This window comes from Diabrotica virgifera, chromosome 1 (genome assembly GCF_917563875.1).
Source record: "Diabrotica virgifera virgifera chromosome 1, PGI_DIABVI_V3a".
Classification (NCBI taxonomy): domain Eukaryota; kingdom Metazoa; phylum Arthropoda; class Insecta; order Coleoptera; family Chrysomelidae; genus Diabrotica; species Diabrotica virgifera.
Window position 1 is genome coordinate 175,571,844 of NC_065443.1, and position 25,166 is coordinate 175,597,009.

General features: G+C 30.4%; 1 protein-coding gene across 1 annotated transcript in view; it reads left to right on the forward strand.

Moving 5' to 3' along the window:
* LOC114337914 (probable cationic amino acid transporter) overlaps positions 1-25,166 on the forward strand; it is a 1,427,575-nt gene that overhangs the window by 897,879 nt on the left and 504,530 nt on the right. The window contains exon 4 of the mRNA XM_050641785.1: positions 15,829-16,059. Coding sequence (XP_050497742.1) covers positions 15,829-16,059 — 231 coding nt within the window. The remainder of the gene's footprint in view (positions 1-15,828; positions 16,060-25,166) is intronic.

The window sequence follows — 25,166 nt, forward strand, 5'->3', positions numbered from 1 at the left end:
AAATAAATTACTCTATTATAACAAAACAAAAGCAACTTTGATATTTAATAATACGTTAGTTAGATGGCTCTACTCACTCGAGTCACTTGGGAACAAAAAAAGAATGAAGAAAATTGCTCCATGGGAAGCCGAGAAAATGCATTTTTTTAACGTATACCTATTTTGAACTTTGAGATTACATTTTCTTCAACCTAATTTTTGATTGGAATTTTGCTATTTTTGGCAATTTTCACTCGTAATATCGATAGTTTTTATTATAAAAATATATGTTATGACTATTTTAAAGATATGAAAATTGGTGTGGAGAAAGAGAACAAAAATAAAAAGGTGATGGTTCAAAAGTTATGATCCTATTGTTTATATCTTTGCCGTAAATGCCGGTCAACTTTGACCGTTTGTATCTCAGGAACCATTTACCACAATTAATAGTTTTTTATACCGTTTTCACAATATAATTTAATTTAATATTTAGGCTATTGATTATATTCAAAATAAGATAGCCAAAAGGAACTACAACGTTAACGGGGTTTTATTATTTCGTATGGTCAATGGACATCTATATATGAAAAAACCGCGGAGTGCTACCTTTTAGAGGGGTGCGTTTTTAAGAAATGGATGAATTAGTCCCTGGGCACAGGTTACATTAGGGTGAGTTCTATGCACTTTTGTCACAAACATATCTACATAAAAATTGTTCCTGGTTAAATGTTCTATCTAAATATCACTTTTTAAAGTCAATGATACTTTTTTTACAAAAATAAATTCAAAAGAAAAAGCACAAAGGAACCCAAAATAAAGAAATTTTGTTTTTTGTCCCACAACTTTTGTCTACGAGGATATAGGTATAGACATTGCTTTACAGAAAAAAGACCTACATATTTCTTCTTTAAAATGTTGTTTAGTAGAGGTAACTAGGATTTACAGTTTTCGAAATATAATTTTTCAAAGTTCGCCACTCACAGCAGTTTTGGGCAATTTTCCTTGTTATTTTTCAAATATTGTTCTTTAACTTTTTTCTTCGTAACTTTAGGTAGATGCAATGGTACACGTAATAGTAATAGAAATCAATTACCTTTAAAATAGTCTACTGTATAACGTTGTACAACTTTTTTTTAAGAGATTATGGTTTTCCAAGGTTTTATACTTTTAACGATTTTTTATAATATAATATAAAAATAAAATAATATTATTATATATTATATTATATATTATATAATATTATATTATTATATATAGTTTATATATATAATATATAATATAGCTCAACAGGCCTTAAAGGCCCATGGCTTGGAATTTCTCTACGGTTTTTCTCCATTTTCTTCTGTCCATGGCCGCAGTTCTCCAATTTGATATCCCAATTGTTTGCAGGTCTTCCTTACATGCTTCTAGCCACTTTTTTGGGTCGTCCTCTTCTCCTCTTTCCTTCCCCTCTCAGCAGCGAGTCCTTTGCCCACCTTCCGTCAGCCATTCTTGCAAGATGACCTAACCAACTTAGTCTCTTTGTTCTAACCATCTGGCTTATTTCATATAGTACCTACATATAATATAGTATTATATTATATATTATATAATACCTAATATAAAAAAAATATTATTTTTTACATTTTTTACGATTATTTTTGAAATTTCTCATTATAACTTTTTTTTTCTGGTACATGAATATACTATGTTTTTGCTCAATAAAGAAGGCTTACTTTTTGTTCTTTAAAATGGTGTATCATCTATATTTAAATATGTAATGGAAACCGAGTGATTCTTTGATATATTTTTACCTGTATTATTTAAAATTATTTCTTTTACAAAAATTACATAAACATTAATCTTAGAAAACATCACTTTAGTAAAATTATTTAAACGTTGACATTTAAAAAAATTTCAAAATCAAAGTCCATCTCTTGTTAGCATTAGCTTCAGTATCTTCCTCTGATACCTCAGTTATCTTAGAGTTCCCACAATTAGTACCCATGCACATGCACCCTTTGCAGAATATTGAACAACCAATTCCTATCTTCCTACAACCGCAGTTTTTTGTACATCCTTTGGTACATTTATATGCTATTTTTTCAAGCAAAGCAGGAGCCGGAACTTTGACAGTAAATATTAGAATTTATTCATATTTTTAAGTTTGCCCGGCCGAGTCAAGTGGATTCAAAGTATTATCTATAAAAAATAAGATTCAATCATAACACATAATCACATAAAAAAGTTATAATGAAGAATTTAAAAAATAATCCTAAAATCAAAAATCGTTGCAAGTACTTATTACAATTTGAAAAAGCATATCTTATTCAAAAATAATCCTAGAATTTTTTACAATACACCATTTTAAAGTAAACAGAATAAGCTTTCTTTTTTATTATATTATAATATATACCTAAATGTAGAAAAAAAAGTTATAACGGGAAATTTAAAAAATAATCGTAAAAAATATAAAAACTCGTTAAAAGTATAAAGTCTTGAAAAAGATAACCTCTTTAAAAGAAGTCGTACAACATTATACAGTAGAACATTTTAAAGATAATTGATTTCTATTCCTCTTACATGTGCCATTGCATATGCCTAAAGTCACGAAGAAAAAAATTACAGAACAATATTTGCGAAATAACAAGGAAAATTGCCCAAAATTGCTGTGAGTGGCGAACTTTGAAAAATCATATTTCGAAAACTGTAAATCCTAATGACCTCTACCAAACATCATTTTAAAGAGAAACTATGTAAATTTTTTTTCTATGCAGCAATATCTATACCTATATCCCCGTGGACAAAAGTTATGGGACAAAAAACAAAATTTCCTTCTTTTGGGTTTCTTTGTGCTTTTTCTTTTGAATATATTTTTGTAAAAAAAAGTATCTTTGACTTTTAAAAGTTATATTTAGATAGGAAATTTAACCAGGAACAATTTCTATGTAGACGTGTTTGTACCAAAAGTGCATAGAACTCACCCTAATGTAACCTGTGCCCAGGGACTAATTCACCCATTTCTCAAAAACGCACCCCTTCAAATGGTAGCACTCCGCGGTTTTTTCATATATAGAGATTCAGTGGCCATATGAAATAATAAAACCCCGTTAACGTTGTAGTTCCTTTCTATAGTACATAATCAATAGCCTATTTCCCGAGATATTCTATTTGTTTATACGCCAAAAAATTGTTTATAATTTTAAAATATTCTTGAGGCCGCTTAAATAGTTCAATTTCAATTCTGTAAAGTACATTACATAGGTACAGTGTCTTTTTATACAAAAATCATAATTATTCTTATGTAACATAATTATTGTGGTTATTATAGCGACCGTAAATTATTATTTAATAATTCAATTGTTGTTAAACTGTTCATTCAATTTCCATCGGCTTCTGGAATTATAATCTACAAGCAAGAGCCTATCGGGAAAGGGAAAAATTGAAAAACACGATTTTCGGGCGCCATTTTGTTTATAAAAAAAGTAGCACACTATCTGCGGACTTTGCTTACCTATATTATTAATATATACAGTCATAATATTCGATTCCAGCAATAAAATTGCTGGTAAATAACTTTTCCTTGTATTTTGCTAATTAGCCCAGAGTATAAATAGACATGGTAGTGAAGAGGAGATGTCTCGATTTAAAAGTGGTTTAAAGCTTGGGGATGTTATACATTTGAATTTGTGAGAGGAATATAAAAATATTGTAAAAATGTAGAAATAGTAGATACAAGCGAATAATATGTGATACAATATGGTTTCTCAATACAAACCAATAATGGAATTTGCAAAAGAATGTAAGAAAGTTTAATAACGGGTACTATTTCCATTACGTAGCCAATCAATGTAGGAAAAAAAATTAAAAATGAATTTATTAATGGATCTTTAAATCTAGCACCAAATAGTTTCAACATGATACGGGGTTGTCTCAATGTCCTTATAGCCCAGTAAATCAACTGGAAATACGGCGATACCGTGTAAATTTTAGGGGCAACTCCGAATTGCATAAAAATTTGGATTTAGGTTCTACTTACCCTCCACTTCAAAGTTGAAATTGTGTCGTTGGTTGCTTTTACTTGGAGGGTGACAGTCTGTAACAAAAAAGAGATACTTCTGTTGGAGTGGAAGTAAAGAGGAAGCTAAACTCCAACAGAAGTAAGGAAAATGCAGATAACTAGTGGAACAAGAATGAAGAGAGGGTGAGGTGGCTTCTACGTTGAGAAAGTAGCGAAGTAGGAAAATACTACTTTTTGCAGTAGTATTATGAAGGGGGAAATGATAAGATGTATAAATAGATGGACTGATTATAGAAGTAGAAGTATGAAGAGACAGAGGCAAACTGAATAGAGTTGGCTAGCAAGAGATGCAAGAGAACAACTTGACACTCAAGGATGGATACGGCTCGTTTGCATGCCTGTCGAAGAACAGTAGATCAAAGTAGATAATGATGACGAGAAAAGGTATACCTATACTAAGATCAGAATATTGTACTGAAAATGTATAAAGGAAAATAATTGCTAAAGAAGAACAAATAAAATAACACTAACCAATCATGGGCGCCAAGAAAATGATCTTCGATCATTCTCCCAGGTATCTTACACTACTGTCAAATATTAAATATATAAGTAAATGTAAATATAAAGGGCATTAGAATTAATGATATACAAAATAAATAAACATTTATTATAATTAACTACCAGATTTTTAACAATCTCTGAGTTAAACAATGCATATACTGTGACTCTAACATGACAAAAGTTATATCTAAGATAACAACAATAATGTTACCGGTTACAAAATTATATAAGTACCTCTTACTTACATAATATAGGGTACAACTCACATGAGACCTCTACCAAATGGTTATAGTACGCTTGCTACGTACCACTAAATTGAAACCGACAAAGATGAAAATAATACAAATAAATAAGCAGGCACAAGCCTGACTAAGAGAAAATACAATAATGAAATAATCAAAGTTAATGAATGAACGCTAAATAAATGAAGTAAGATAAATATACAACGACTTGAATTAACCAAACAATTTAAGAAAAGCAAATGAACAACGGAATATTTGGGAAACAAGCAACTAATACAAACTAAAATTATATAATGACATGAAATCGACCTAAATAAACAATAAAATATAAAAACCTAATAATTTTGGCAAATACGTTGAGCTCAACGTACAACACCGCAAAATTCTATATGTTTGGGAACATGCCAAACTTATATATACTCCATCTAATTTACTTACCGTTGCACGTCATCCGCGTCATAGCCCGAGACGTCACATGATAAAAACACGAAATATTTAGGCGGTAGGTGTGTTCTTTTTTAGAATCACTTTGCCGAGTACACTGGCGTTACAGCCACTACGCATATTTTATTATATACGCGTAGAAATAATATTTAAAGATTTCTATTAACGTTAACATAAAGAAATACACAATAATATGTTTCATTTAATTTGTATAAACGGATTTTAAAGCGTTTTTATGAGAATCATATTTGTTCGGAATACACTGTAACTATAATCGAACGAAGGTGATATTTTGGCATAAATTGGTAACATTTATTTGACAGTTGCGGTGATGACACTTCATATTTGTTTATATTCTTTACTATAAGTATTTGTTTCATTATAGTTACTGTTTTTATTATGTACTTTAACGTAAGATTATAACTTAATTCTTGTTTTCTATTTTTAAAGTTTTTATTTATTTACATTGAATATTAATTTGTTTTGCTGTATAATTCTCTTCCGCAAAAATTGTGTGATGTATTTGATTTAAAATGAATTCAAGAATTTTTTGTAATTGGACAACAATGTCAACTTAGATCTCTAACGTAAATAATGACATGCAACGGTAAGTAAATTAGATGGACTGTATGTACCTATATCAAAAATCAAATAAATGCAAGTTAAATCTTTAGAAAAATATTGAATAAACATAATGCATTAACTAAATATCTGTGATATAAAGACACAATAGTTACTAAAGGCACAACACTAAATGTTCCCAAAACAAACCCAAACGTCTTCTAAAGAGGCTGCTGCTGCACCCCCGAAAATGAGCACCAGGATGATGCCAAATCATGCCTCCTGTAGGCATAGGTGCCAAGACGAAAATGGAGCTGGAATGTCCCAAAAGTTGGCTTCCCAAGTGACTAAACGCAATAGTGACTTGACTGTGGCCGGAATAGAAGGTTCCTCTCAGATGGGTGAGGGTCCATGACTTCTCATGTGTCAAGTATAATATTGTTTCCCCAAAAGGCTAAAACAAATATTTTCCCAGGCTTAGTTTTAATGGAAAAGTGTAAGAAAAAGAGAAACTAAGGAAGTGGTTTTAGTATTGATTTCAATGTAAAAAAAGCCATTAGTTACTCACAAAAAATTACTGTATACATGACCTTGACAAAAATTAATGTACCTATGTGACAAATTCAAATTCCAGACACGTGGATTTGGGATTTAAATACATAATAAATATGATTTCTTTAGAATAATTATAGGATACTTATTATATTGATGTTGAAAGTGACTTTAGTATAACCAAAAATTAAAACTATTAGAATTTTCTCCGAATGGATATTATATATAGATATGGGCCTAATTAAACTATACTAAATTCAACTAATAAATTTACTAGGAAAATTGAATTGGAAGAAATATTTGATTAGATGTAAAAATAATGTAACATGCATGTCATTAACCTCTGTATGTAAAAAAATATGCATCTATTTACCGGATCTTTCAGTTCTTCATTACTGTTTTTCCTCTAGAAAACACTGGATGGATTCTGGGAAAACACTGTGAAAACCATGTACATCCTAGGGAACTTTATTTCCCAATAAAGGCTTACTACTTATGAAAAAGATTCCGCCATTTTGGGTACTGCGACGTCTGCGACGCGACCTGCCTATCCCGGGCTCACAAATCAAGTGACGAGCGAGATCCGCTTCTCTTACAAGGCAAACGTCAAACTTTCAGAACGCGAGGTCCTATTCGCCACTAGGTGGCGTAGAGTACGTTCCGTACACCGAAGTATGACGTCACGTAAATAGTTGATTGCGAGAAAATTAGAGAATTTAAATTAGATTAAGGGAAAATAATTATAAAAATAATTTAAAAGTACAAAAATGATTTCGTAACGTCAAACCGTTACAAGTCACCCCTTCTTGGGGGTGAAAAAACATACGTTCAAGATAAGTCCGGAAATGGATAAATTGACTGATTTTAAGCAGCTTTTGTTCTATAGAGTTTTCTATGTAAGTCAATACTTTTCGACTTATTTGCGATTTAAAATGTTTATTTAAACAAAAACTACGTTTTCAGACGGTTTTTCTCAAATAACTCAAAAAGTAAATATTTGATCGTAAAAAAATATCCTTAACAGAAGCGTAGCTCATAAAAATAAAAAAAAAATGGTCTCAGTAAAGTCTATCAGTCGAGTAAAAATAGTTGTAGCTCATGAAAAATACGTTCTTATTCGTCTAATTCCAAATCAAATATTTCAAGGTGAAATCACCAAAAAATTAAACATTTTTGGGGAAAAACTCATTTAAAGTTTTTAAAGTGTTTATAAAAAGCTTTATTTAAATTGTTTACAAAAGTTTCTAGCATTAAAAATAAGAAATTTACGCTCAACATAAAGTAGGCCCACTTTTTTTGTAAAAAAATCATGAAAATCTCCCCAAATGAAATTAATCGCTACCGCTTCACAAACAATTTACTTATTTATCTATTTTTTTTCTCACCGGTTTAAAGTGCTTATTTTTGAGAAGGTTACAGTTGAAAAGGCTTGAACGGGTCACTAATCACGAGTGTATGCAAATTTTGAACAGCGATATCTTAACCAATTTTTGTCTTACGTAAAAACAAAATGAAACTGGCATATTTTTAATAGCAAAACCTACATTTTTTTACTCTTTAAGATTTTTCTTATCACTAATACTTTTTAATTTATTTTGAAAAAATTTACTTTTAAAAATTTTTTGAAAAAATTTTTTTAATATAAAACCGAATTTTTTCAAAAATAAGTACTTCAAACCAATCAAACTTACAGATCATATAAACAATACACATTCAGTTAAAAGAAATTGTAAAGCGGTAACGATTAATTTTATTTAGGGTGCTAAATAGAGGGAGGTTTTCACGACTTTTTCTACCAAAAAAGGGGCCAACTTTTTTTCAGTGTAACTCATTTATTTTTGATGCTAGAAACTTTTGTAAAAAACAAATTTAAAGCTATTTTTAGATATTTTAAAAATGTTAATCTTTTTCCGAAAAGTGCTTAGTTTTCCGGTGATTTCGCGTTGAATTATTCGATTTGGAATTAGACGAATAAGAACGTATTTTTCATGAGCTACAACTTTGCTTTTACTCAATTTATAGACTTACTGGTGCACCTTTTTTTTCGTTTTTTTTTTATAAGCTACACTTTTGCTAAGAACATTTTTTTCGATAAAATATTTACTTTTTGAGTTATTTGCGGAAAACGGTCTGAAAACGTAGTTTTTTTGTCGAAAAATCAACATGTTCAATCGCGAATAACTGGAAAAGTATTGACTTACGTAAAAACATTATAGAACGAAAGTTGCTTATAATCTGTCAATGGATTCATTTCCGGGCTTATTTTAAACACTCGTTTTTCACCCCCCCCAGGAAGGGGTGAGTGTAACCCACCAAGTAAAAGCAACCAACGGCACAAATTCAACTTTGAAGTGGAGGGTAAGTAGAACCTAAATCCAAATTTTAATGCAATTCGGAGTTGACCTTGAAAATTACACTCCAAAACGGTAATCTATTGGGCTATTATACGAATTGTATGTATGTTATAGTCGATTCGCTAATCTGAGACCCAACAGTCTACACTACAATCAGAATAAAGATGCACTCAGGGCTGATTTATCCATTAGGCAATATAGGCAGTTGCCTAGGGCGGCGAATTGTGAGAGGGCGGCAAAAATACTGTACAAAAAAATATTTGTATATAAAAATTAAAATCGAATAGCAAGTATGTATGTTCATCCATCAATGAAATAGAAGTGGGCATTCATTTCTAAATAGAATAAAACAAATTGCATTCATAACAAAAATAAAACAAACGTAGCATTCTTTTATATTAACACTATTCATTAAAAAAGGACGGAAGTCATAAATTTAGTGATTATTAGGTCGCCGGCAGCTGGGCAAAGGCGGTGGGCCATTGAACACTTCAATATTGCACATGTTGCAGAAACTAAAAATTTGACTTGTCTACAGTAGGACATCGAGTTAGAGTTGGGATTTTCAAACTGTATTATTACAAGTAGATAAGCAAGAAATATACCATGTTCGGGACACTAGCCTGACTACTTTTTTAGTTATTGTTGACCTTAAGGATGAAATCCTACATATTTCCTGCCTAGAGTTCGCGTCCGTTTTTTAATTATTAAAAATTTAGTGCAATCAACGCGATTTTTTCCATTCTTGCACTCAATTAAAAAGCTAAATAGTTGACATAAAATTACAAAATTTATTTTTTTAGAACATTGAAAAACCTTTAAAATGACGATTTTTGAAAGTCAAAAAGTGAATTTGTTGCTTCGTAACTGCAAAATAACTGAAAATCGTTATTTATTAATAACTTTTACTAAAACGAACTTAGAACTGTAGTGTTTCACTCAAAGTTGGGTATTGGGGTACATAACAAACCCTCAAAATATTAGACTGATCCATTAATTAGTTTAAAAGTTATTCTATTTGTTTATCCCAGAGACCTTTGTTTGCAATAACAAATGACAGAAAATAATGAAGATAGGACAATTCTGCGTATGCCAAATGAAAATAGAAAAGTGATGCTATCAAAATGTATTAATAAAAGATAAAAAATTGTTATATGTGATAAAAAATATTGTCCGTAGAAAACATCTTTTTACATATTCGAAAAGGTGATATTTTACTCGAATTTTTAAAAATGTAGTTCAAATGGTGACTAGTCATGGTAAGTGAAGGGGGTGCTACTGCTTTGATTGCAATAAATTGTTAATAATTAAAAAATGGACCCGAACTCTAGGCAGGAAACATGACGTAGGTTTTCATTCTATAGGTTAACAATAACTAAAAAGTTGTCAGCTACCTGGCGGGAGAAGACAAATGAATGAGTTCAAAGACTAAAAAACCAACTTAAAACTACTATCATTTTGTATATCTTGGGACCTACTCAATGGATTTCGATCTTTCTTCTTTTAATTTCTATGTACTTTCGTGTATATTACAAATATGTGATTTGTCTAGACATTTATTAATTAATAAACAGTCTAATTTTTTTAAACAATTTTTGAAAATATTATATTTTGAGATTATAATAATTTTTTCTCAAAAATCCATTTTTTGTAATCATACTATCATTATTAATAGAAAAAGTTAAGGTATGCTTTAATAAATAAATTATGTTCAATAAATAATTATTTAATAAAAATAATTTATTTATTAAAATATACTTGAACTTTTTCTGTAATCATTAATGATATGAATATGATTAAAAAAATAGATTTTTGGAAAAAAAAATATTTTTTCAAGGGATGTTTAAACAAATTAGACCCTTTATTAATTAATACATTTATAATAAAATTGAATATTTGTAATGTATGTAGAAATTACATAAAAATTTCAAAAATATTACACACACATTAAATCATTGTTAATAATTAATAAAACGGACGTTGCCTCTAGACAGGACCCGAATAGGTTTTCTTCCTATAGGTCTACAATAACTAAAGTAGGTACAACGGCCTACGTTATTCAAATGGACCTACCCAAGTTTTTTATGTATTTTGTCCCGTAGAACACGAATTTTTTGGTTAACAGTTGATCCGGATGTCGATAAAATTGTTATAAACAAAGAACTTGAGGAATTACACAACATCGATTCTTAGCAAAACAAACATTTTTTTTCTATTTTTTTGGGTCATTCTAAGCAAAAAATGTTGTTACAAGTTTTTTCGTAGGATGCATAGTTTTCGAGATAAACGCGGTTGAAATATTGAAAAATTGCAATTTTTGAACCCGAATAACTTTTGATTAAAAAATAAAATAGCAATTCTGCTTACCGCATTTGAAAGTTCATGTCAAATTATACCGATTTTGATTATTTGCATTGTTAAAAATAAGTTTTTTTATTGTTAAACAAAGCTATAAACACATTGTGCTTGAGTAGTGTTTTCAATGCATTACTCATTTAAAATAGAACGAGTAGGCGCGCCTACAAACAGGCCATTTCTACGTATCATGCATAAAAACGTATGCATTGGGCACAGGTCAAAACGCTCAAACATACTTATAATAGTAATAAGTATGTAACATTACGCCTGATGTAAAATAAAGAATATTTTTAACACATTTCCAAACATTATTTGAAGGACCTAACATTCTTTTTTAAATAAAAAATTCTGCTTGCATTTTTTTTCGCATAAATAGTACATGTTTGAAGGGCGGCTACTAGAGAATTGCCTAGGGCGTCATTTGACCTAAACGCGGCCCTGGATGCACTAGAAATAAACAAGCACGAGGACCACTCCTAAATCATGATTTGAGAGTGCTCCTCGAACATTCAACGTGTCTTGGTTTGTTTATTTCTATTTAGTGCATTTTTCTTGTGATTGCATTGTAGACAGTTGTGTCTCAGATTAGCAAATCGACTATACTACGAATCCTCTTTCAATTCAGATTTACATCTAACTAACAACTATCGAATTTTGGACGTGAGTAAAAGTCGACTTGTTTTATCATCCTTCCCACAGTCCCGACCTAAGTCCTAACGGTTTTTATTTTAATTTTCTAAAGTTCAAGCACAAATTACTCAACTAAGTAAGACTCCGCATTGGATAAACTGGGTTAAAAATATATCCCATTTTTCGACACGGCAGCGCGTCCAGATGGTCTATAGCAGGGGTGGCCAAACTGCGGCTCGCGAGCCACATGCGGCTCTTTGAAGAATTGCTTGTGGCTCTCGATAAATGTACCCGAGATCCTTATTTTCAATTTTGCGTTATTATTTAAAAAAAATTATTATCGTTCCATATGTGTTTCAGAATGTCTTTTAAATTACTGACAACAAATATGAAAGACCAAATGCAACTTTGTAACAAATTCCATTTCCATCCAAGCTAAGAGTGATATAACAAATCGAAAACTGCGCGAAAGAATATTAAGAGTGAAGCGACATAAAAGTCAGTAATCAACCCACTCTAGACCGATTTGTATATTTAGTCATTTTACTCGACTTAAAAATTTGTTACAATATTAAACTAGAAAAACTTAACGAGTAAATAAAAAAGCTAGAAAGAATATTTATTGACCGAAGTCAAAAATTTATTTCAAGACTTAAAATATTTTAAATCGTCTCTTCATTTTTTTCTGAATTCATTTGAAATATATACATATACATACTGAATTTTTGTACGTATTACCAATATATGACCCAAACAACATCTGGTGAATTAAAATTAATAGAGACGCAAGAAGATCAAGCTCGAAAATAAAACTATAAGTCGACGCCGATTACCGAATTTTGGAAATTTGTACCAAAATCCAAGTACATACTCTAAATTGAAAAAGGATGCTTGTCGAATTATTTCCATATTAGAAACAAAGTACTTGTATGGGCCATTTAATTCTATTTTAAAATTCGTGAAATCCTAACACATATCAGTATTAACTAACCAGCATCTAAAAGAAATACTGAGAAGTGCTACCACAAATTATTCACCAAATTTTAAAGAATTATCAAAAGAAGGAAAACAAATGTTGAACAGAGAAAGAAACGAAAACATTAGAAACATGCTAAGACAGGGGCCAACAGAGAGAAAAAATTGAAAAAGAAACCTGAATTGGTTTGGACATATAACTGGAATGAACGAGAACAGACTAGTAAAGAAGGTGGCAGATGCCAAGAGACAGGGGAAAAGAAGAAGGAGCAGACCTAGAAAGGGGTGGATGGAACAAATCCAGAAAATCGGAGCCAAGAGACGCAACACAGCGCAACAGGTGAAGGAAATGGGAAGAAGGCCGGAAGGCGTGGAAGAAATGGGTAAAAGATGGATAAGTGATAGATGATAGCAAAGTTCGACTATCTTATTGGACATAAGGACAACGAGAAGAAGAATAAAGAAAACAAAAATGTAATTAAGTTTAAATATTTCGTAATTTTATTTCTGTTTTCAATAAATAAAAGTTCTGTTAAAAAACATTGTACCTTCTTTACATACTTTTTGAATACGTTTTTAATTGCGGCTCGCGAAAAATTTTAACTTACGAAAAGTGGCTCTGGCTATCAAGGAGCTTGGCCACCCCTGGCCTATAGTATAGATTTAGTGAATAATAGAACATTGTAAATAAGGTAAAACACACACGGTATCAACTGAAAACATAATATAGGAGCTGAAACTATGTTAATAATTGTAAATTTTTTTTATTATACGTGACATACACTGACAGACACACACAAACATAAAATATATATACACTTAAATACCAGTTAGCCCGCCATAATAATTGAGGGGATTAGATGCTAAGGGGTACAAGTGACAAAATATTGTAAACTGAGTAAAGTGCACAAAACAATACTAGATAGTACTAAAAATTGAGTGGGAAAGAGATACAGGTGAATTAAACTACTGGTGGTTCTAGTTTGACTACTTATGAAATATTTAAAAACAGTTTGCGACAAACAGGTATAACTTCACTTGTATCTCTTTGTCTGTAAGGTGTTGAATATTATTTTTGGTGATTTGTTAAGTATCTTTGCAAATCAAGCCCTTAAAAAATTATTCAAAATAAGTGAAATGTACACAAAATGACCAAGTAAGTTTTCATAAATAAAATTATTTTAATTTTTACGTAATTTTTCTTTTATTTTAGTTTAAGAATTTAAGAAATTCTTAAGGTACAAAGAGAAACAAGTGCAAAATTTGAAGCAGAGTGGTACAAGTGCGGACGTTTTTTCCAAATTTCAAATATTTTGAATGAAAATAAATACTAACTTTACAAAAGCTTTTACAATTAGATAAATAAAAGGTATAAAATTAATTCAAAATAAGTTCATAAGTGATTGATTTGCTGTAGAATTTACTATGTAAATTTAACTTTGACTTCGTTTTTCTCAATTGAACCATTTTATCACTTGTACTCCTTAGCATCTGATCCCCTCAATTGGTCCCAATAATATATAACACCACCATGCACATAGTGTGCATGCTACAGGGGAGAAATTGTTACCTAGGGGATGCCACAAACAGCTGACGAACTCTTGGAGACAATTATCTTGACAAGATAATATGGGAGCACTTCCGTACATGACAAGATTTTATTTAAATTTGTAGTAGTAAAATCGATACAGTGTCTACAATAGATGATACAGTTCTTTGACCTCTCGTAAGTGTTGTTAGCCGTGGCTTGGTTTTCTGTAAACTTTGGTTGCTTATCCTGTATATTCTTATGTGATTAACACATCCAGAAAACAAAGTGAATTTGTTGTTATCTTTTTCCATGGTGAATTACGAAGCTATTAAAACCAATTATGAATATATTAAAAAATACGTAAAAATCAAGAAAAATATTTTTGCAAAATTACTGTACCCGACAATTTACTGTATATTTTATACAATCTGGATGTAAAGTGACTATTTAAAGATTAATATTTTCAACGAAAACTTTTCGTTTATAAATGTGTGTTATTGCGCTGTCGCTCCTGCAATACTCAGATCAGATTTATCGATGGATTCTTATGTAGTTTTTCTTCTGAATCCAAATCTGAAAACGGCACTTCGATATCTCTAACTGTCTTCGAGATAATCGACCTCAAAATCTAAAATGTGACGTCACAATCCGTTTATTTTCTGCCGACATACTAAACGTCAGCTGAAATCGTTGCTAGTAAGGAGACTAGTTTTTTAATCTCGATTTCTTTAGCAAAGTATCATATGTAGGTTATTTACATTTGAGTTTGACACTTCGTGAATGTCAAACTAAATTTTAAATTAAGTATTAATAAAATATCAATGACATTTAATAGTGAATTTAATTATTATATAAAATAAATAAGATGTTCAAAAATACAATTTGAGTATATTTTAAAAGCAATAATTTATTAGCAGCTTTAAAAATATTTATGCGAGTATACGGCCTCCCTTTTAATGGTAAATGGACTGTTCCATTTGTTATGAAATGAAAATTGTTATTATAGTCGGTTCGCTAAACTCGACACAACAGGCTAGTGATTTTAGTAGGTAATTTTTTTGTTTTTTGCGAATTTTGCCAAAATTGGCAAAATTACTAATTATTCAGTAATTATTAACTATTTAGTAATTTTTTTTAATTATTGACTAAAATCACTAGCCAGTTGTGTCTGAGTTTAGCAAACCGACTATATGAAATAATATTGTTTGGAATAAAAAATTATGGTCTGATATGTGTAATTACATCCTTCTAATGGAAAAAAATATTTGAAGATTTTTCTCAAATTATGGATACCAACAACATTTTCATTTATAACTCTTTTATTTTTAATTTGACGAAGAAAAGTTATTCTTCATAAAAAGCTCTTCATATTCTAAGATTTATGATACAACCATCGTATTTAAAATTTTATTAATTTTATACGAGGTATATAAAAAATATTAATTTCGATCAAGAGTAAAGTACCTTTATAGTTCATAACATTTAAATTAGAATGATATAATTGCACATTAAAACATAATTATTAATTCTAAACAACTTTTCATAATAGCAATTTTCCATATTATGAATTAAAATACGTAAATAAACAAAGTTTTCTTTATGATAATGGTCGCATTTTCAGCTTGTCTTATTTGTTTTCAGGGGCTTGCTATGCAGAGTTTGGCGTACGAGTACCTCATACGTCCGGCTCAGCTTATATGTATTCCTACGTTACCGTGGGTGAGTTCATAGCTTTTGTTATCGGCTGGAATATGATATTGGAATACCTGATAGGTACAAGTGCGTGTGCTTGTGCTTTGAGTGCCTGTTTTGACGCCTTAGCCAATGGCGCCATTACTCATGCTATACATGAGAGTATTGGGAAAAATTTGGGTAAGTAATAAGATACAAAATTTTCTTTCCCTCATTTTCTTTAATCAGTAAAATATACAAAATTATATATTTCAACTAATAAAAAAAAATAAATAAAATTTTGTGTCTACTTTTTATTAGAAAATAGTGAAGCCATAAATATCTTCAGAGAAATGTTACACATCGAGATCGTTGGTAAAATGCCGCATACAGTTTTTGTGTTGAGTATAATCTTCCTCTTTTTGTGCTATCGTTGTTTTTAAGAGTTTGCTATTGTTATGTTAACAAGCTGCTGGAGTATTTCTCGATCGATAACTAACTACATGAAACAATTCCTCGATCGGGACAGTTGATTTTTTTCGATCCTGTGCTTTCCTTCTATGATTCGGATTTTTTAATTTTATTGTCAGGTTTAACATCCACAAAGTGAATTGGACCAAACCATGTATCATTCTTAGATGCATTTTCAATGAGATTTTATTGCACAATACAAAATGACAGTTAATGAAGCTTTTTCGTGAGAGTTCTATTCTGGTCCAAAGTACCCCCCACAAACGTTACAGAAATTAGGTCCCAGCGGATTTAGTTCATACTTTGGGAAAATACTCTTTGAAGCACCTGATGGAAAGTTCCCATGGGCAGATCTACATCTGATGGAGGACTTTTGAGATGTAGAGGCACAAACTCGGAAAATTATAAAAATTACCGGGTATTCCAATTCCAGGAGTTACTGATTATCTGGCAACATGTAGAGGTTAGGATCAAAGCAAAGCAATAGTAGTCTAGAACTTTTTCCTGGCAACCCAATAGCGACCTTTACTTTGACCTTGACCTTCAAGGTCATGCCAAGGTCACGCGTTCTTATTCGAGCGAGAACCCATGTTTCTAACTGCAACAATGAATAGAATGGATATATCTTCGTTTAAATATGACCTTGAAAATCATGGTCAAAGTTATTGGGTTAATGGGTTATAGATTCCAAAGTAATGTAATAAAAATTTGAGATTTTTCCAGGATTTATGATACCGACCTTGAATTTAAGCTTGATCATGACATTTTTGATCGTATTAAGATCATGAAAATTATAATTAAAAATTATACATTTATACATTTCTTAGTCCAGATTACTAGTATGGTTCATATATTAAATAATAATACAGTAAATAATAAAAATACACTGAGTGCAAGAAATATTATTTAATAAACACTAGCGCGGCGAAATAATTTTGGTAAGAACATAAGCTTAATAAATAGGTATTGTCCTTTTCATAATCATTTTTTAGTGCGTAACAAATGATAGGAGAAAGGGTAAGTCCGTGATAATACACATTTATGACATTTATTCTAACATGACATTTTAGTTAAATCTGACAGTTGTCACATTTTATTTTCAATTTGGAATAAAAACAAGTCAAATGTGATTCTTGCATTTATAAATTGGTATTTTCTTTGATTTGTATAGTCTTATAAATGATACAGATTATATTTGTAGTATAATTATCTAATTAAAAAAAAATTATTTTTTTATTATGGCGCCATCTATCGACAACTAGAATAACTAGAATAAATGTTATAAAAATGTCACCGACGAAATATAATCACCGACGTGCCTTTTCTTCTGTCACTTACAATTTAATGCGTTAGAAAGAAATCGAAAAACTGTGACGCACTGAAAGATGATCATGAGAAATACTGTAACGTCTGATTGATTTAAATCTAAAAATGTAATTCAAATAAACTACAGATAGGAAACAATGCGTTACCTAAAAGAAAAACGTTTGATGTAATTTGGTAAATTAACGTTCGAGGGCCATCGAACGAACTATGTTGGTGGGAGTATCTCTGAGAGAACATAAATAAATACGAAACGAGGACGTGAGAATCAGGACGACGGTGGAAGATGTAATTAGAAAAATTGCGCAAATGAAATGGAATTGGGTAGGACACGTGGCACGGCAGAATAACGACAAATGTACGAGAAACATTGTACATTGGAGATAACGCGAACACAGTCGTAGTAGAAGAAGACCACAACAAATATGGCTAGACGACATCAAAGAAGAACAAGACAGAGAAGACTGGAGAGCTCATGGGGAGGCCTTTATCCAGTAGTGGATGCAAACAGGCTGAAGAAGAAGAAATTAACGTTGATTTGCGTAACTATTGACATAATTGACGTTATTGATAATCACCACATTTGAAGGAATATTTACCTTTATTTTTAAGGTCCTATTCGACCGAAGAATAAATAAAAATAAAATAAGTCAAAATTTTAATAAATTATTTATTAAAATCAGCTAAGTACTTTCATCAGAGCTTCCTATAAAAACATTAACCTTCGGATGACCAGGGGAGGTAAATCTTGAACCCAATGTAGGTTTTTATTTATTAAAATCAGAAAAATTTTAAACTCATTATTTTTTTATACAGTGAGGACGTTTGAGTTGGAATAAATTCATTATCTCGAGAACCAGTAAATTTGGAGAGAAATCCTGAGACAGGTCGATTTTTATTTTTAAATTTGGACTTTTTTCCATATACATCATACATCATACTAATGACGTCATGCATCTGTGCGTGATGACGTAATTGATGATTTTTTTAAATGAGAGTAGGAGTTGTGTGATAGCTCATTTAAAAGGTTATTTAATTATTTATTCAGTAACTTAAATATTAACATAATTATTTTATACAGGATGTTCAAAAAACATTTTTTTATTAAATTAATTGGCACAAAAAGAAGAATGTAAGCAATTTATTTAATTAAAAACATTTTACTGCTGTCAGAACAACAGGTGACAATGTTTATTTCACAAATAAACATTACTTTTCGCTCAAATTCAATGTCCAAACTGCTAAGAGACAGGTGGGGGGCAGATTTAACATTGAATTTAAGCGAAAAACAATGCTTATTTATCAAATAAACATTTCCTTCTGTTTTCTGACAGCACTCAAATGTATTTTAAAATAAATGAATTACATACACTCTTCTTTTTGTCTCAATTAATTTAATTAAAAAAACTTTTTTGGACACCCTGTATAAATAATTATGTTAACGTTTATATTAATGAATAGAGAATTAATTAACCTTTCAAATGAGCTACCGCGCGACTCCTACTCTCATTTAAAAAAAATTATCGATTACATCCTCACGCCCAGATGGATGACGTCACTATTATATATATATGGTTAAAAGTCATAATTTAAAAATCAAAATCGATCTGTCTCAGGATTTCCCTACAAATTCTCCCATTCTAGAGATAATGAATTTATTCCAACTCAAACATCCTCACTGTATAACTTTAATATCATTCTAGATATCCTAATATTTTGTAATAAAAAATTCCCTATATTTTAAGAAAAAAATTATTTTTACTGAATTTGGGGTCAAAGACGAACTTCCTTGGCCTTCCATATTCCTATTTCATATTAAGTGAATACCGTCTATTACAGGGGTGGCCAAACTGTGGATCGCGAGCCACATGTGGCTCTTTGAAGGATTATTTGTGGCTCTCAATAAATGAACCTGATTTACTTTTAATTTTTGTTTTTAAAATGTCTTAAATTACTGACAACAAATATAAAAGACGCAAGTGTAACATCATGACTTGGACAAGGAGACCCCTTATCACTGTTGCTATTTAATTTGGTCTTAGAATATGTAATAAGTAAAATATCATCTGAGCTGACAGAAGGATTTGCGAATCGAGGATCAAAACTATTATTGTCATTTGCTGATGATATAGGTGCAGTCGCTCAATCTACACAAGAGACGTGAGAGAGTTGTTTTCACAACTCGATGAGGTAGTCTGGGCCTTCAAATAAATGAAGAGAAGGCAAAATACATGCTAATAACTAGAGCTCGGGAAATATGCAAAATGCATATTAAGTGCATATTTGCATATTTTCGATAAAATTTATAAGTGCATATGCATTTACTAAAAGTGCATATTTTGAGTTATTTATGAAAACCTGCTTTAAAACATGCATTTTTTTACGAAGAACCAAAATGTTTGATATTTGATAACTCAAAAAGTATTGATTTATTTATTTATTTTAATAACTTTATATAACAAATTTTCCTTAGAATTTGTCCTTTTATCGATTTGTGGGGTTATTTTTAAAAACGTAATTTTCACCCCCGAAAAGTGGTGGCATCCACACCAGGGTAAAAGCCCAAGATGGCACTATGTCACCTTTGTTTATTGAGGTACCGTCTAACCACTCACCAATTTTCGTGAAAATCGATGGAGGTTGACCGAAATCGAAAGTAATAGTTAATTTTTACATTCAGTGACTGCACGATAGAAAAGAAATTGCAATTAAACAATCGAGATGTGCGTATTTTGCAAGCTCATAAACTAGTAAACAATATGTAGTCGCAAAATAATTAATTTTGTTCATTTTAAGTACAACTCTCTCTTTAGCCGGGAAGATGGGGAGCTTTTCTTGCGAAGGGGTTGTAGCTCAGTAATCGAATAACTCATATTTTAAAAGTTTATTCTTAAAATTTATAAGCTATATGAATTATATCCGTGATACGATATATTTTAATTTTACTCAACATTTTTCTCTTGAGTTGAATCATTTAAAGGGTTGTTTGGGGGTTAAGAGGATAAGCTCAAAAATCTAAACTATATCACTTCGAAAGCTCACAAATAGCTCGTAATTCTACCGCAAAGGTCGATTCAATATCTCTATTTTTAAGTAGTGGGATAGAAGCTGAGTCAGTCCCCCAAAAAATATTAAATTCCTGCCCAGTGTAACAAGCCCAACATTTTTAATTGACGGTATATGAAAGCTCATAAATAGCTCGTAATTTATTTTTTTAATATTTGTATTTTAATGTCTACAACGTGGGGGGGGGCAGCTCAACAGGGGTGAAGTAGAAAGAAGATTTTCCGCGTATGAACAATTATGATCAGATAGACGGCACAGTGTTTTCTAGAAAATTTAGAAAAACATTTAATGACATATAGTTTTAACTTTAATAATAATATAATAAAGAATGATGATGATGATGATGAATTTAAAGAATAAATTAATATAATAATGTAGGTGATAGGTATTTCAATAAATATTATTTGTGATATTAGCATAGAATAAATTAAACACCTTCGATACAAGAATTACTGCGTTTTTTATTCGCATGCATTAAATCCATAGAAGCATATTTTAGTACATATTTCAACTGTTTTTTGTGCATATTTGCATGCATATTTTAGGGTTTTTAAGTGCATATTTCCCGAGCTCTACTAATAACCAAAAATCCAAGACCAAAGAGTTATAACTATTAATGGCCACAATTTGGAATTGGTAAAAAAAGAGTTTAAATATATGGCGGTAATCACATATGACAACTACATCTGAGGCCTATAGAATCAAAACCTGCTGGATCCATGTGTTGAAATTTTGTCAGGAGGCTAAAAGAAAACATTAAAAATGTAAATTTTCCAAAAGGTATCCAGTATTTTTCAATCAAAGGGGCATCAATAAATATCATAAAGTGGCACACCAATTTGTAATTTTTCTGCACGCCCCTTACATCTTCAGAAATTTGTACTTTAGTTTGGATTTAGCAGAACGAAAAATTTAGGATTTAGCAGGTTTTGATTCTGATGGGCTCATCTAAAAAGAGGTCTCAGCAAGGATAGTTGCGTGGAATAGAACATTATGCTCCCTACCATCATTATTAAGATCTAAGCAGCTAAAAAGACAATCTAAATTAAGAGTGTATAACTAATTATTCGCTAAGATAAGATGGGCAGTTCATATGGTAAATCAGAGGAAGACAGAGTGTTAAAGACGGTGTTTTTTCAAAAGACGATAGAAGATAAATAGGCAGCCCAGAAAAAGATGGAAGGATGATGAAGAATCGAACTATCCTGAATTAGCAAAGGCTGATTGTAGAATTATTTGAATATTTGAAACAATGATGTTAACCATTTTATTTCACTTTAAAATCCGTGAAATCCAAACAGTGAGAGAAAAATTTAATACCTTCTGTACACTTTTTAGGTAATTGTTTAATTGCGGCTCTCGAAACATTTCAAATTTTGAAAAATGGCTCAGACTATCAAGGAACTTGGCTACCCCTGGTCCATTATGTGCAATTGCTTGTAAGAAACATTCCAATATTGAAAAAAAGTTGTTTGTTAAACCCCGTGGCGACGTAAATTAGTATATATTTTAAAATTTCTTTAGTTCTATGTTCAGAATGATGATTCCTGTTTTGGTACAGATGTGATTAAAATATGTTTTACTAATGTTTATTTATCATTTATTAGTACAATACTAATATTAAAATTACGAATACATTATTTTATTTCTTAAAACAACTTATTTTTTTGTCAATTGTCATTTTTTACCTCCATTGGTCATCCCGTCATCCGTGCAACAAAAAAAGGTTGGTCATCGGAAGGTTAAGAGACATATTCATAAACAATACAAAGAATGAAAAAACTTAGGTCTTGTAAGTATAAAAACCTCATAGAATAACAATTCGTGACAAACAACATATTCAATTTAAAATTGATGCAGGGGGCGAAGCCTCTGATCTTGGGTAAAAACCCTTAAAATTAATAAATATCATATCGATCTGATTCTAGACAATATGGCTACATTGTAACGTGAACAGCTGTTACTGACAATTTTTTGAAATGATGAATAAGGAAGCATCTGAACGAAAACAGAGTCCGATACGACCCCTATATTATTAAATAATAATCAAAAATATTTTAATTTTTTTTTCCACAAAATTTCTTGAAAATGACTAAGATGTCATGTGTAGTTAAATGTAGTTAAGTGACGTGAAGTGATATAACTTTTGAAGCTTAAATCTAAATTACAATTGTTAATAAAAGTATATATTTATATATATATTGTTATATTTCTATTTGATATGAAAATTAAATTTTGATAATTATAAACAGAATTCAATTTAATATAAAATATTTTCAATTTTCTCAACCACGGGCATATAAATTTAGAACAACCTGTATACAACAAATTGTTATATTTAATTTTAAGAAGTGATTAAACGAAACTCGGGAAAATGCGCTTAGAATAAACAAAGTGAATGGCGTACCATTATCGTTGTTCGCGGAAGGTTCGATCATTAGCCTATGCTAAATAAAACTCAAGTGAAATCGATAATAGGTCATTATCGTAGTTCGCGGAAGGTTCGATCATTAGCTTATGCTAAATGAGACTCATTTGAAGTAGATAATAGATCATTAAATTTTGTAATTAGTAGAAAGTAATTTTAGAATGGGAATTAACTATTTTTCTTTTGAAATCCATTAAGCATATTTAGAAAGATTAAAAATTGGTTTTGAGGAATACTGCGAATGAGAGTTGGTGGTGGAAGTGTGATGTGTGAATCTGGAAGGGATATTTAGAAAGTAGGGGAATGAATGACAAATAGAGATCAGAATGTTTTGAGCTGTCGAGAAGTGAAGTCCAGTAGTAGACGGTAGTGTACGGAGAGTGAGAAAGCCGGTGTAGTTCCGTGAGTGTGGAGTATCTATCATGGAACGAGAGGTAGGCCAGGTTGAGAGTAAAAGAACCTCCTTGAGCCAAGAGTTCCCGGTAGCTGATTGCAGTTTCGAAAAAGGTAGAACACAGCATCACGACAGAAGCAGAAACGAGAGCTATACGAGCTAGTTTCAGAGGAGAACATTACTGGAAGCCAGGACGAGGTTTTGATTGCAGCCAAGGACAGCAGGAAACGGGTCTTGTGTGAAGACATTCTCAGTTCACCAGAAAAAGGTCAGTCTCATTTGTTTGGACATGAATGTTTGGGTTTTTCGTATTAAATACCACATTTAAAATTTAAGAAACATAATCAATAATATCAGAAAAGCTTCATCAAACTTAAATAGAATTGTTGCTAATAAATCATAATAGTTAAATGTTAATAAAAACTTTCAATTGGAAACTAAAAGGAAATAAGATTCCCATGTGTAAATGTTATGTTTAAGAATAATAAGATATAGCAAATATTAAGCAGTGATTGCCATTTAAATAAAATAAACAATATTTTGATTACAATTGTAACCCATACGTGTTATTATTTTACTCTTTTCTTTCCTATCCCGATTAGGAACCATTGAGAAATACTTAGAAGCCACGTATGTAAGTAATTAATTTTATAAAAAGCCCTGAGATTGAAAACATATTGATATGTGATCTGGTAAATTAATTAGATTATTATTAATGTATTGATTAAATTAAATGACATATAAAAATATTATCTCATATCAATAATCAAGATCACATCAATATATATATATATATATATATATATATATATATATATATATATATATATTTCTACTAAATGTAAAGAAAAAAGAAGTACTTTTGAAAAGAATGACTTGTTTATAAAAAACACTTTTGAGTTTCGGTGGGTTGGAGTCAATAAAAAGGGGCTGTTAGAATACTATTTTTTATTACTCGAGCTTTCGAATGTGTTTACATTCATTTTCAAGAGCTAAAAAGTAACTGATAAAGTGGAAACAAAGATCATGTAAAAATATAACTCACCAGATAAATCTAGATTGGTTATTAAAACTTGCTAACATTAATACATATAAATAAGAGGAAAACTATTAATATCCATAAAATGAATTCTTCCCAGACTGCATAATATAAATTAATGGCCAAAAGATTTAAATTTTTTTTTTGAAATGAATTTTGAATTTGTATGATCGGTAAATTGGAAAAAATTTTAATACAAAAAGTCAATGTCAGTGAAAAAATCAGCCTACATCGACAAGTAGCTAAAAGTAATTTATTTAAATATATTATAACGTGATGATTTGTTAAAAAAAAGAAAGAAGAAATAAATAAGTAGAGAAAAAAATATTTTAGTAGTTTACAGAAGTACAAAAGAAATGTAATAAGGATGTGAAAAAAGTGAAATATTTATGGTGCTCTGAATATTATTTAAAATTATAAGGAAATGATGTAATTATAAATTTTGCTTAAATTTTGAATTTCTGATCTTTTATTTAAACTATGATCACTTCTACTAATAGATACCATTTTCAAAAAAGTCCTTTTGAATTTATTACCTTCATTGCACAAAATTTTTATGTTGTCAAAATCCATGATATGATCTTTGT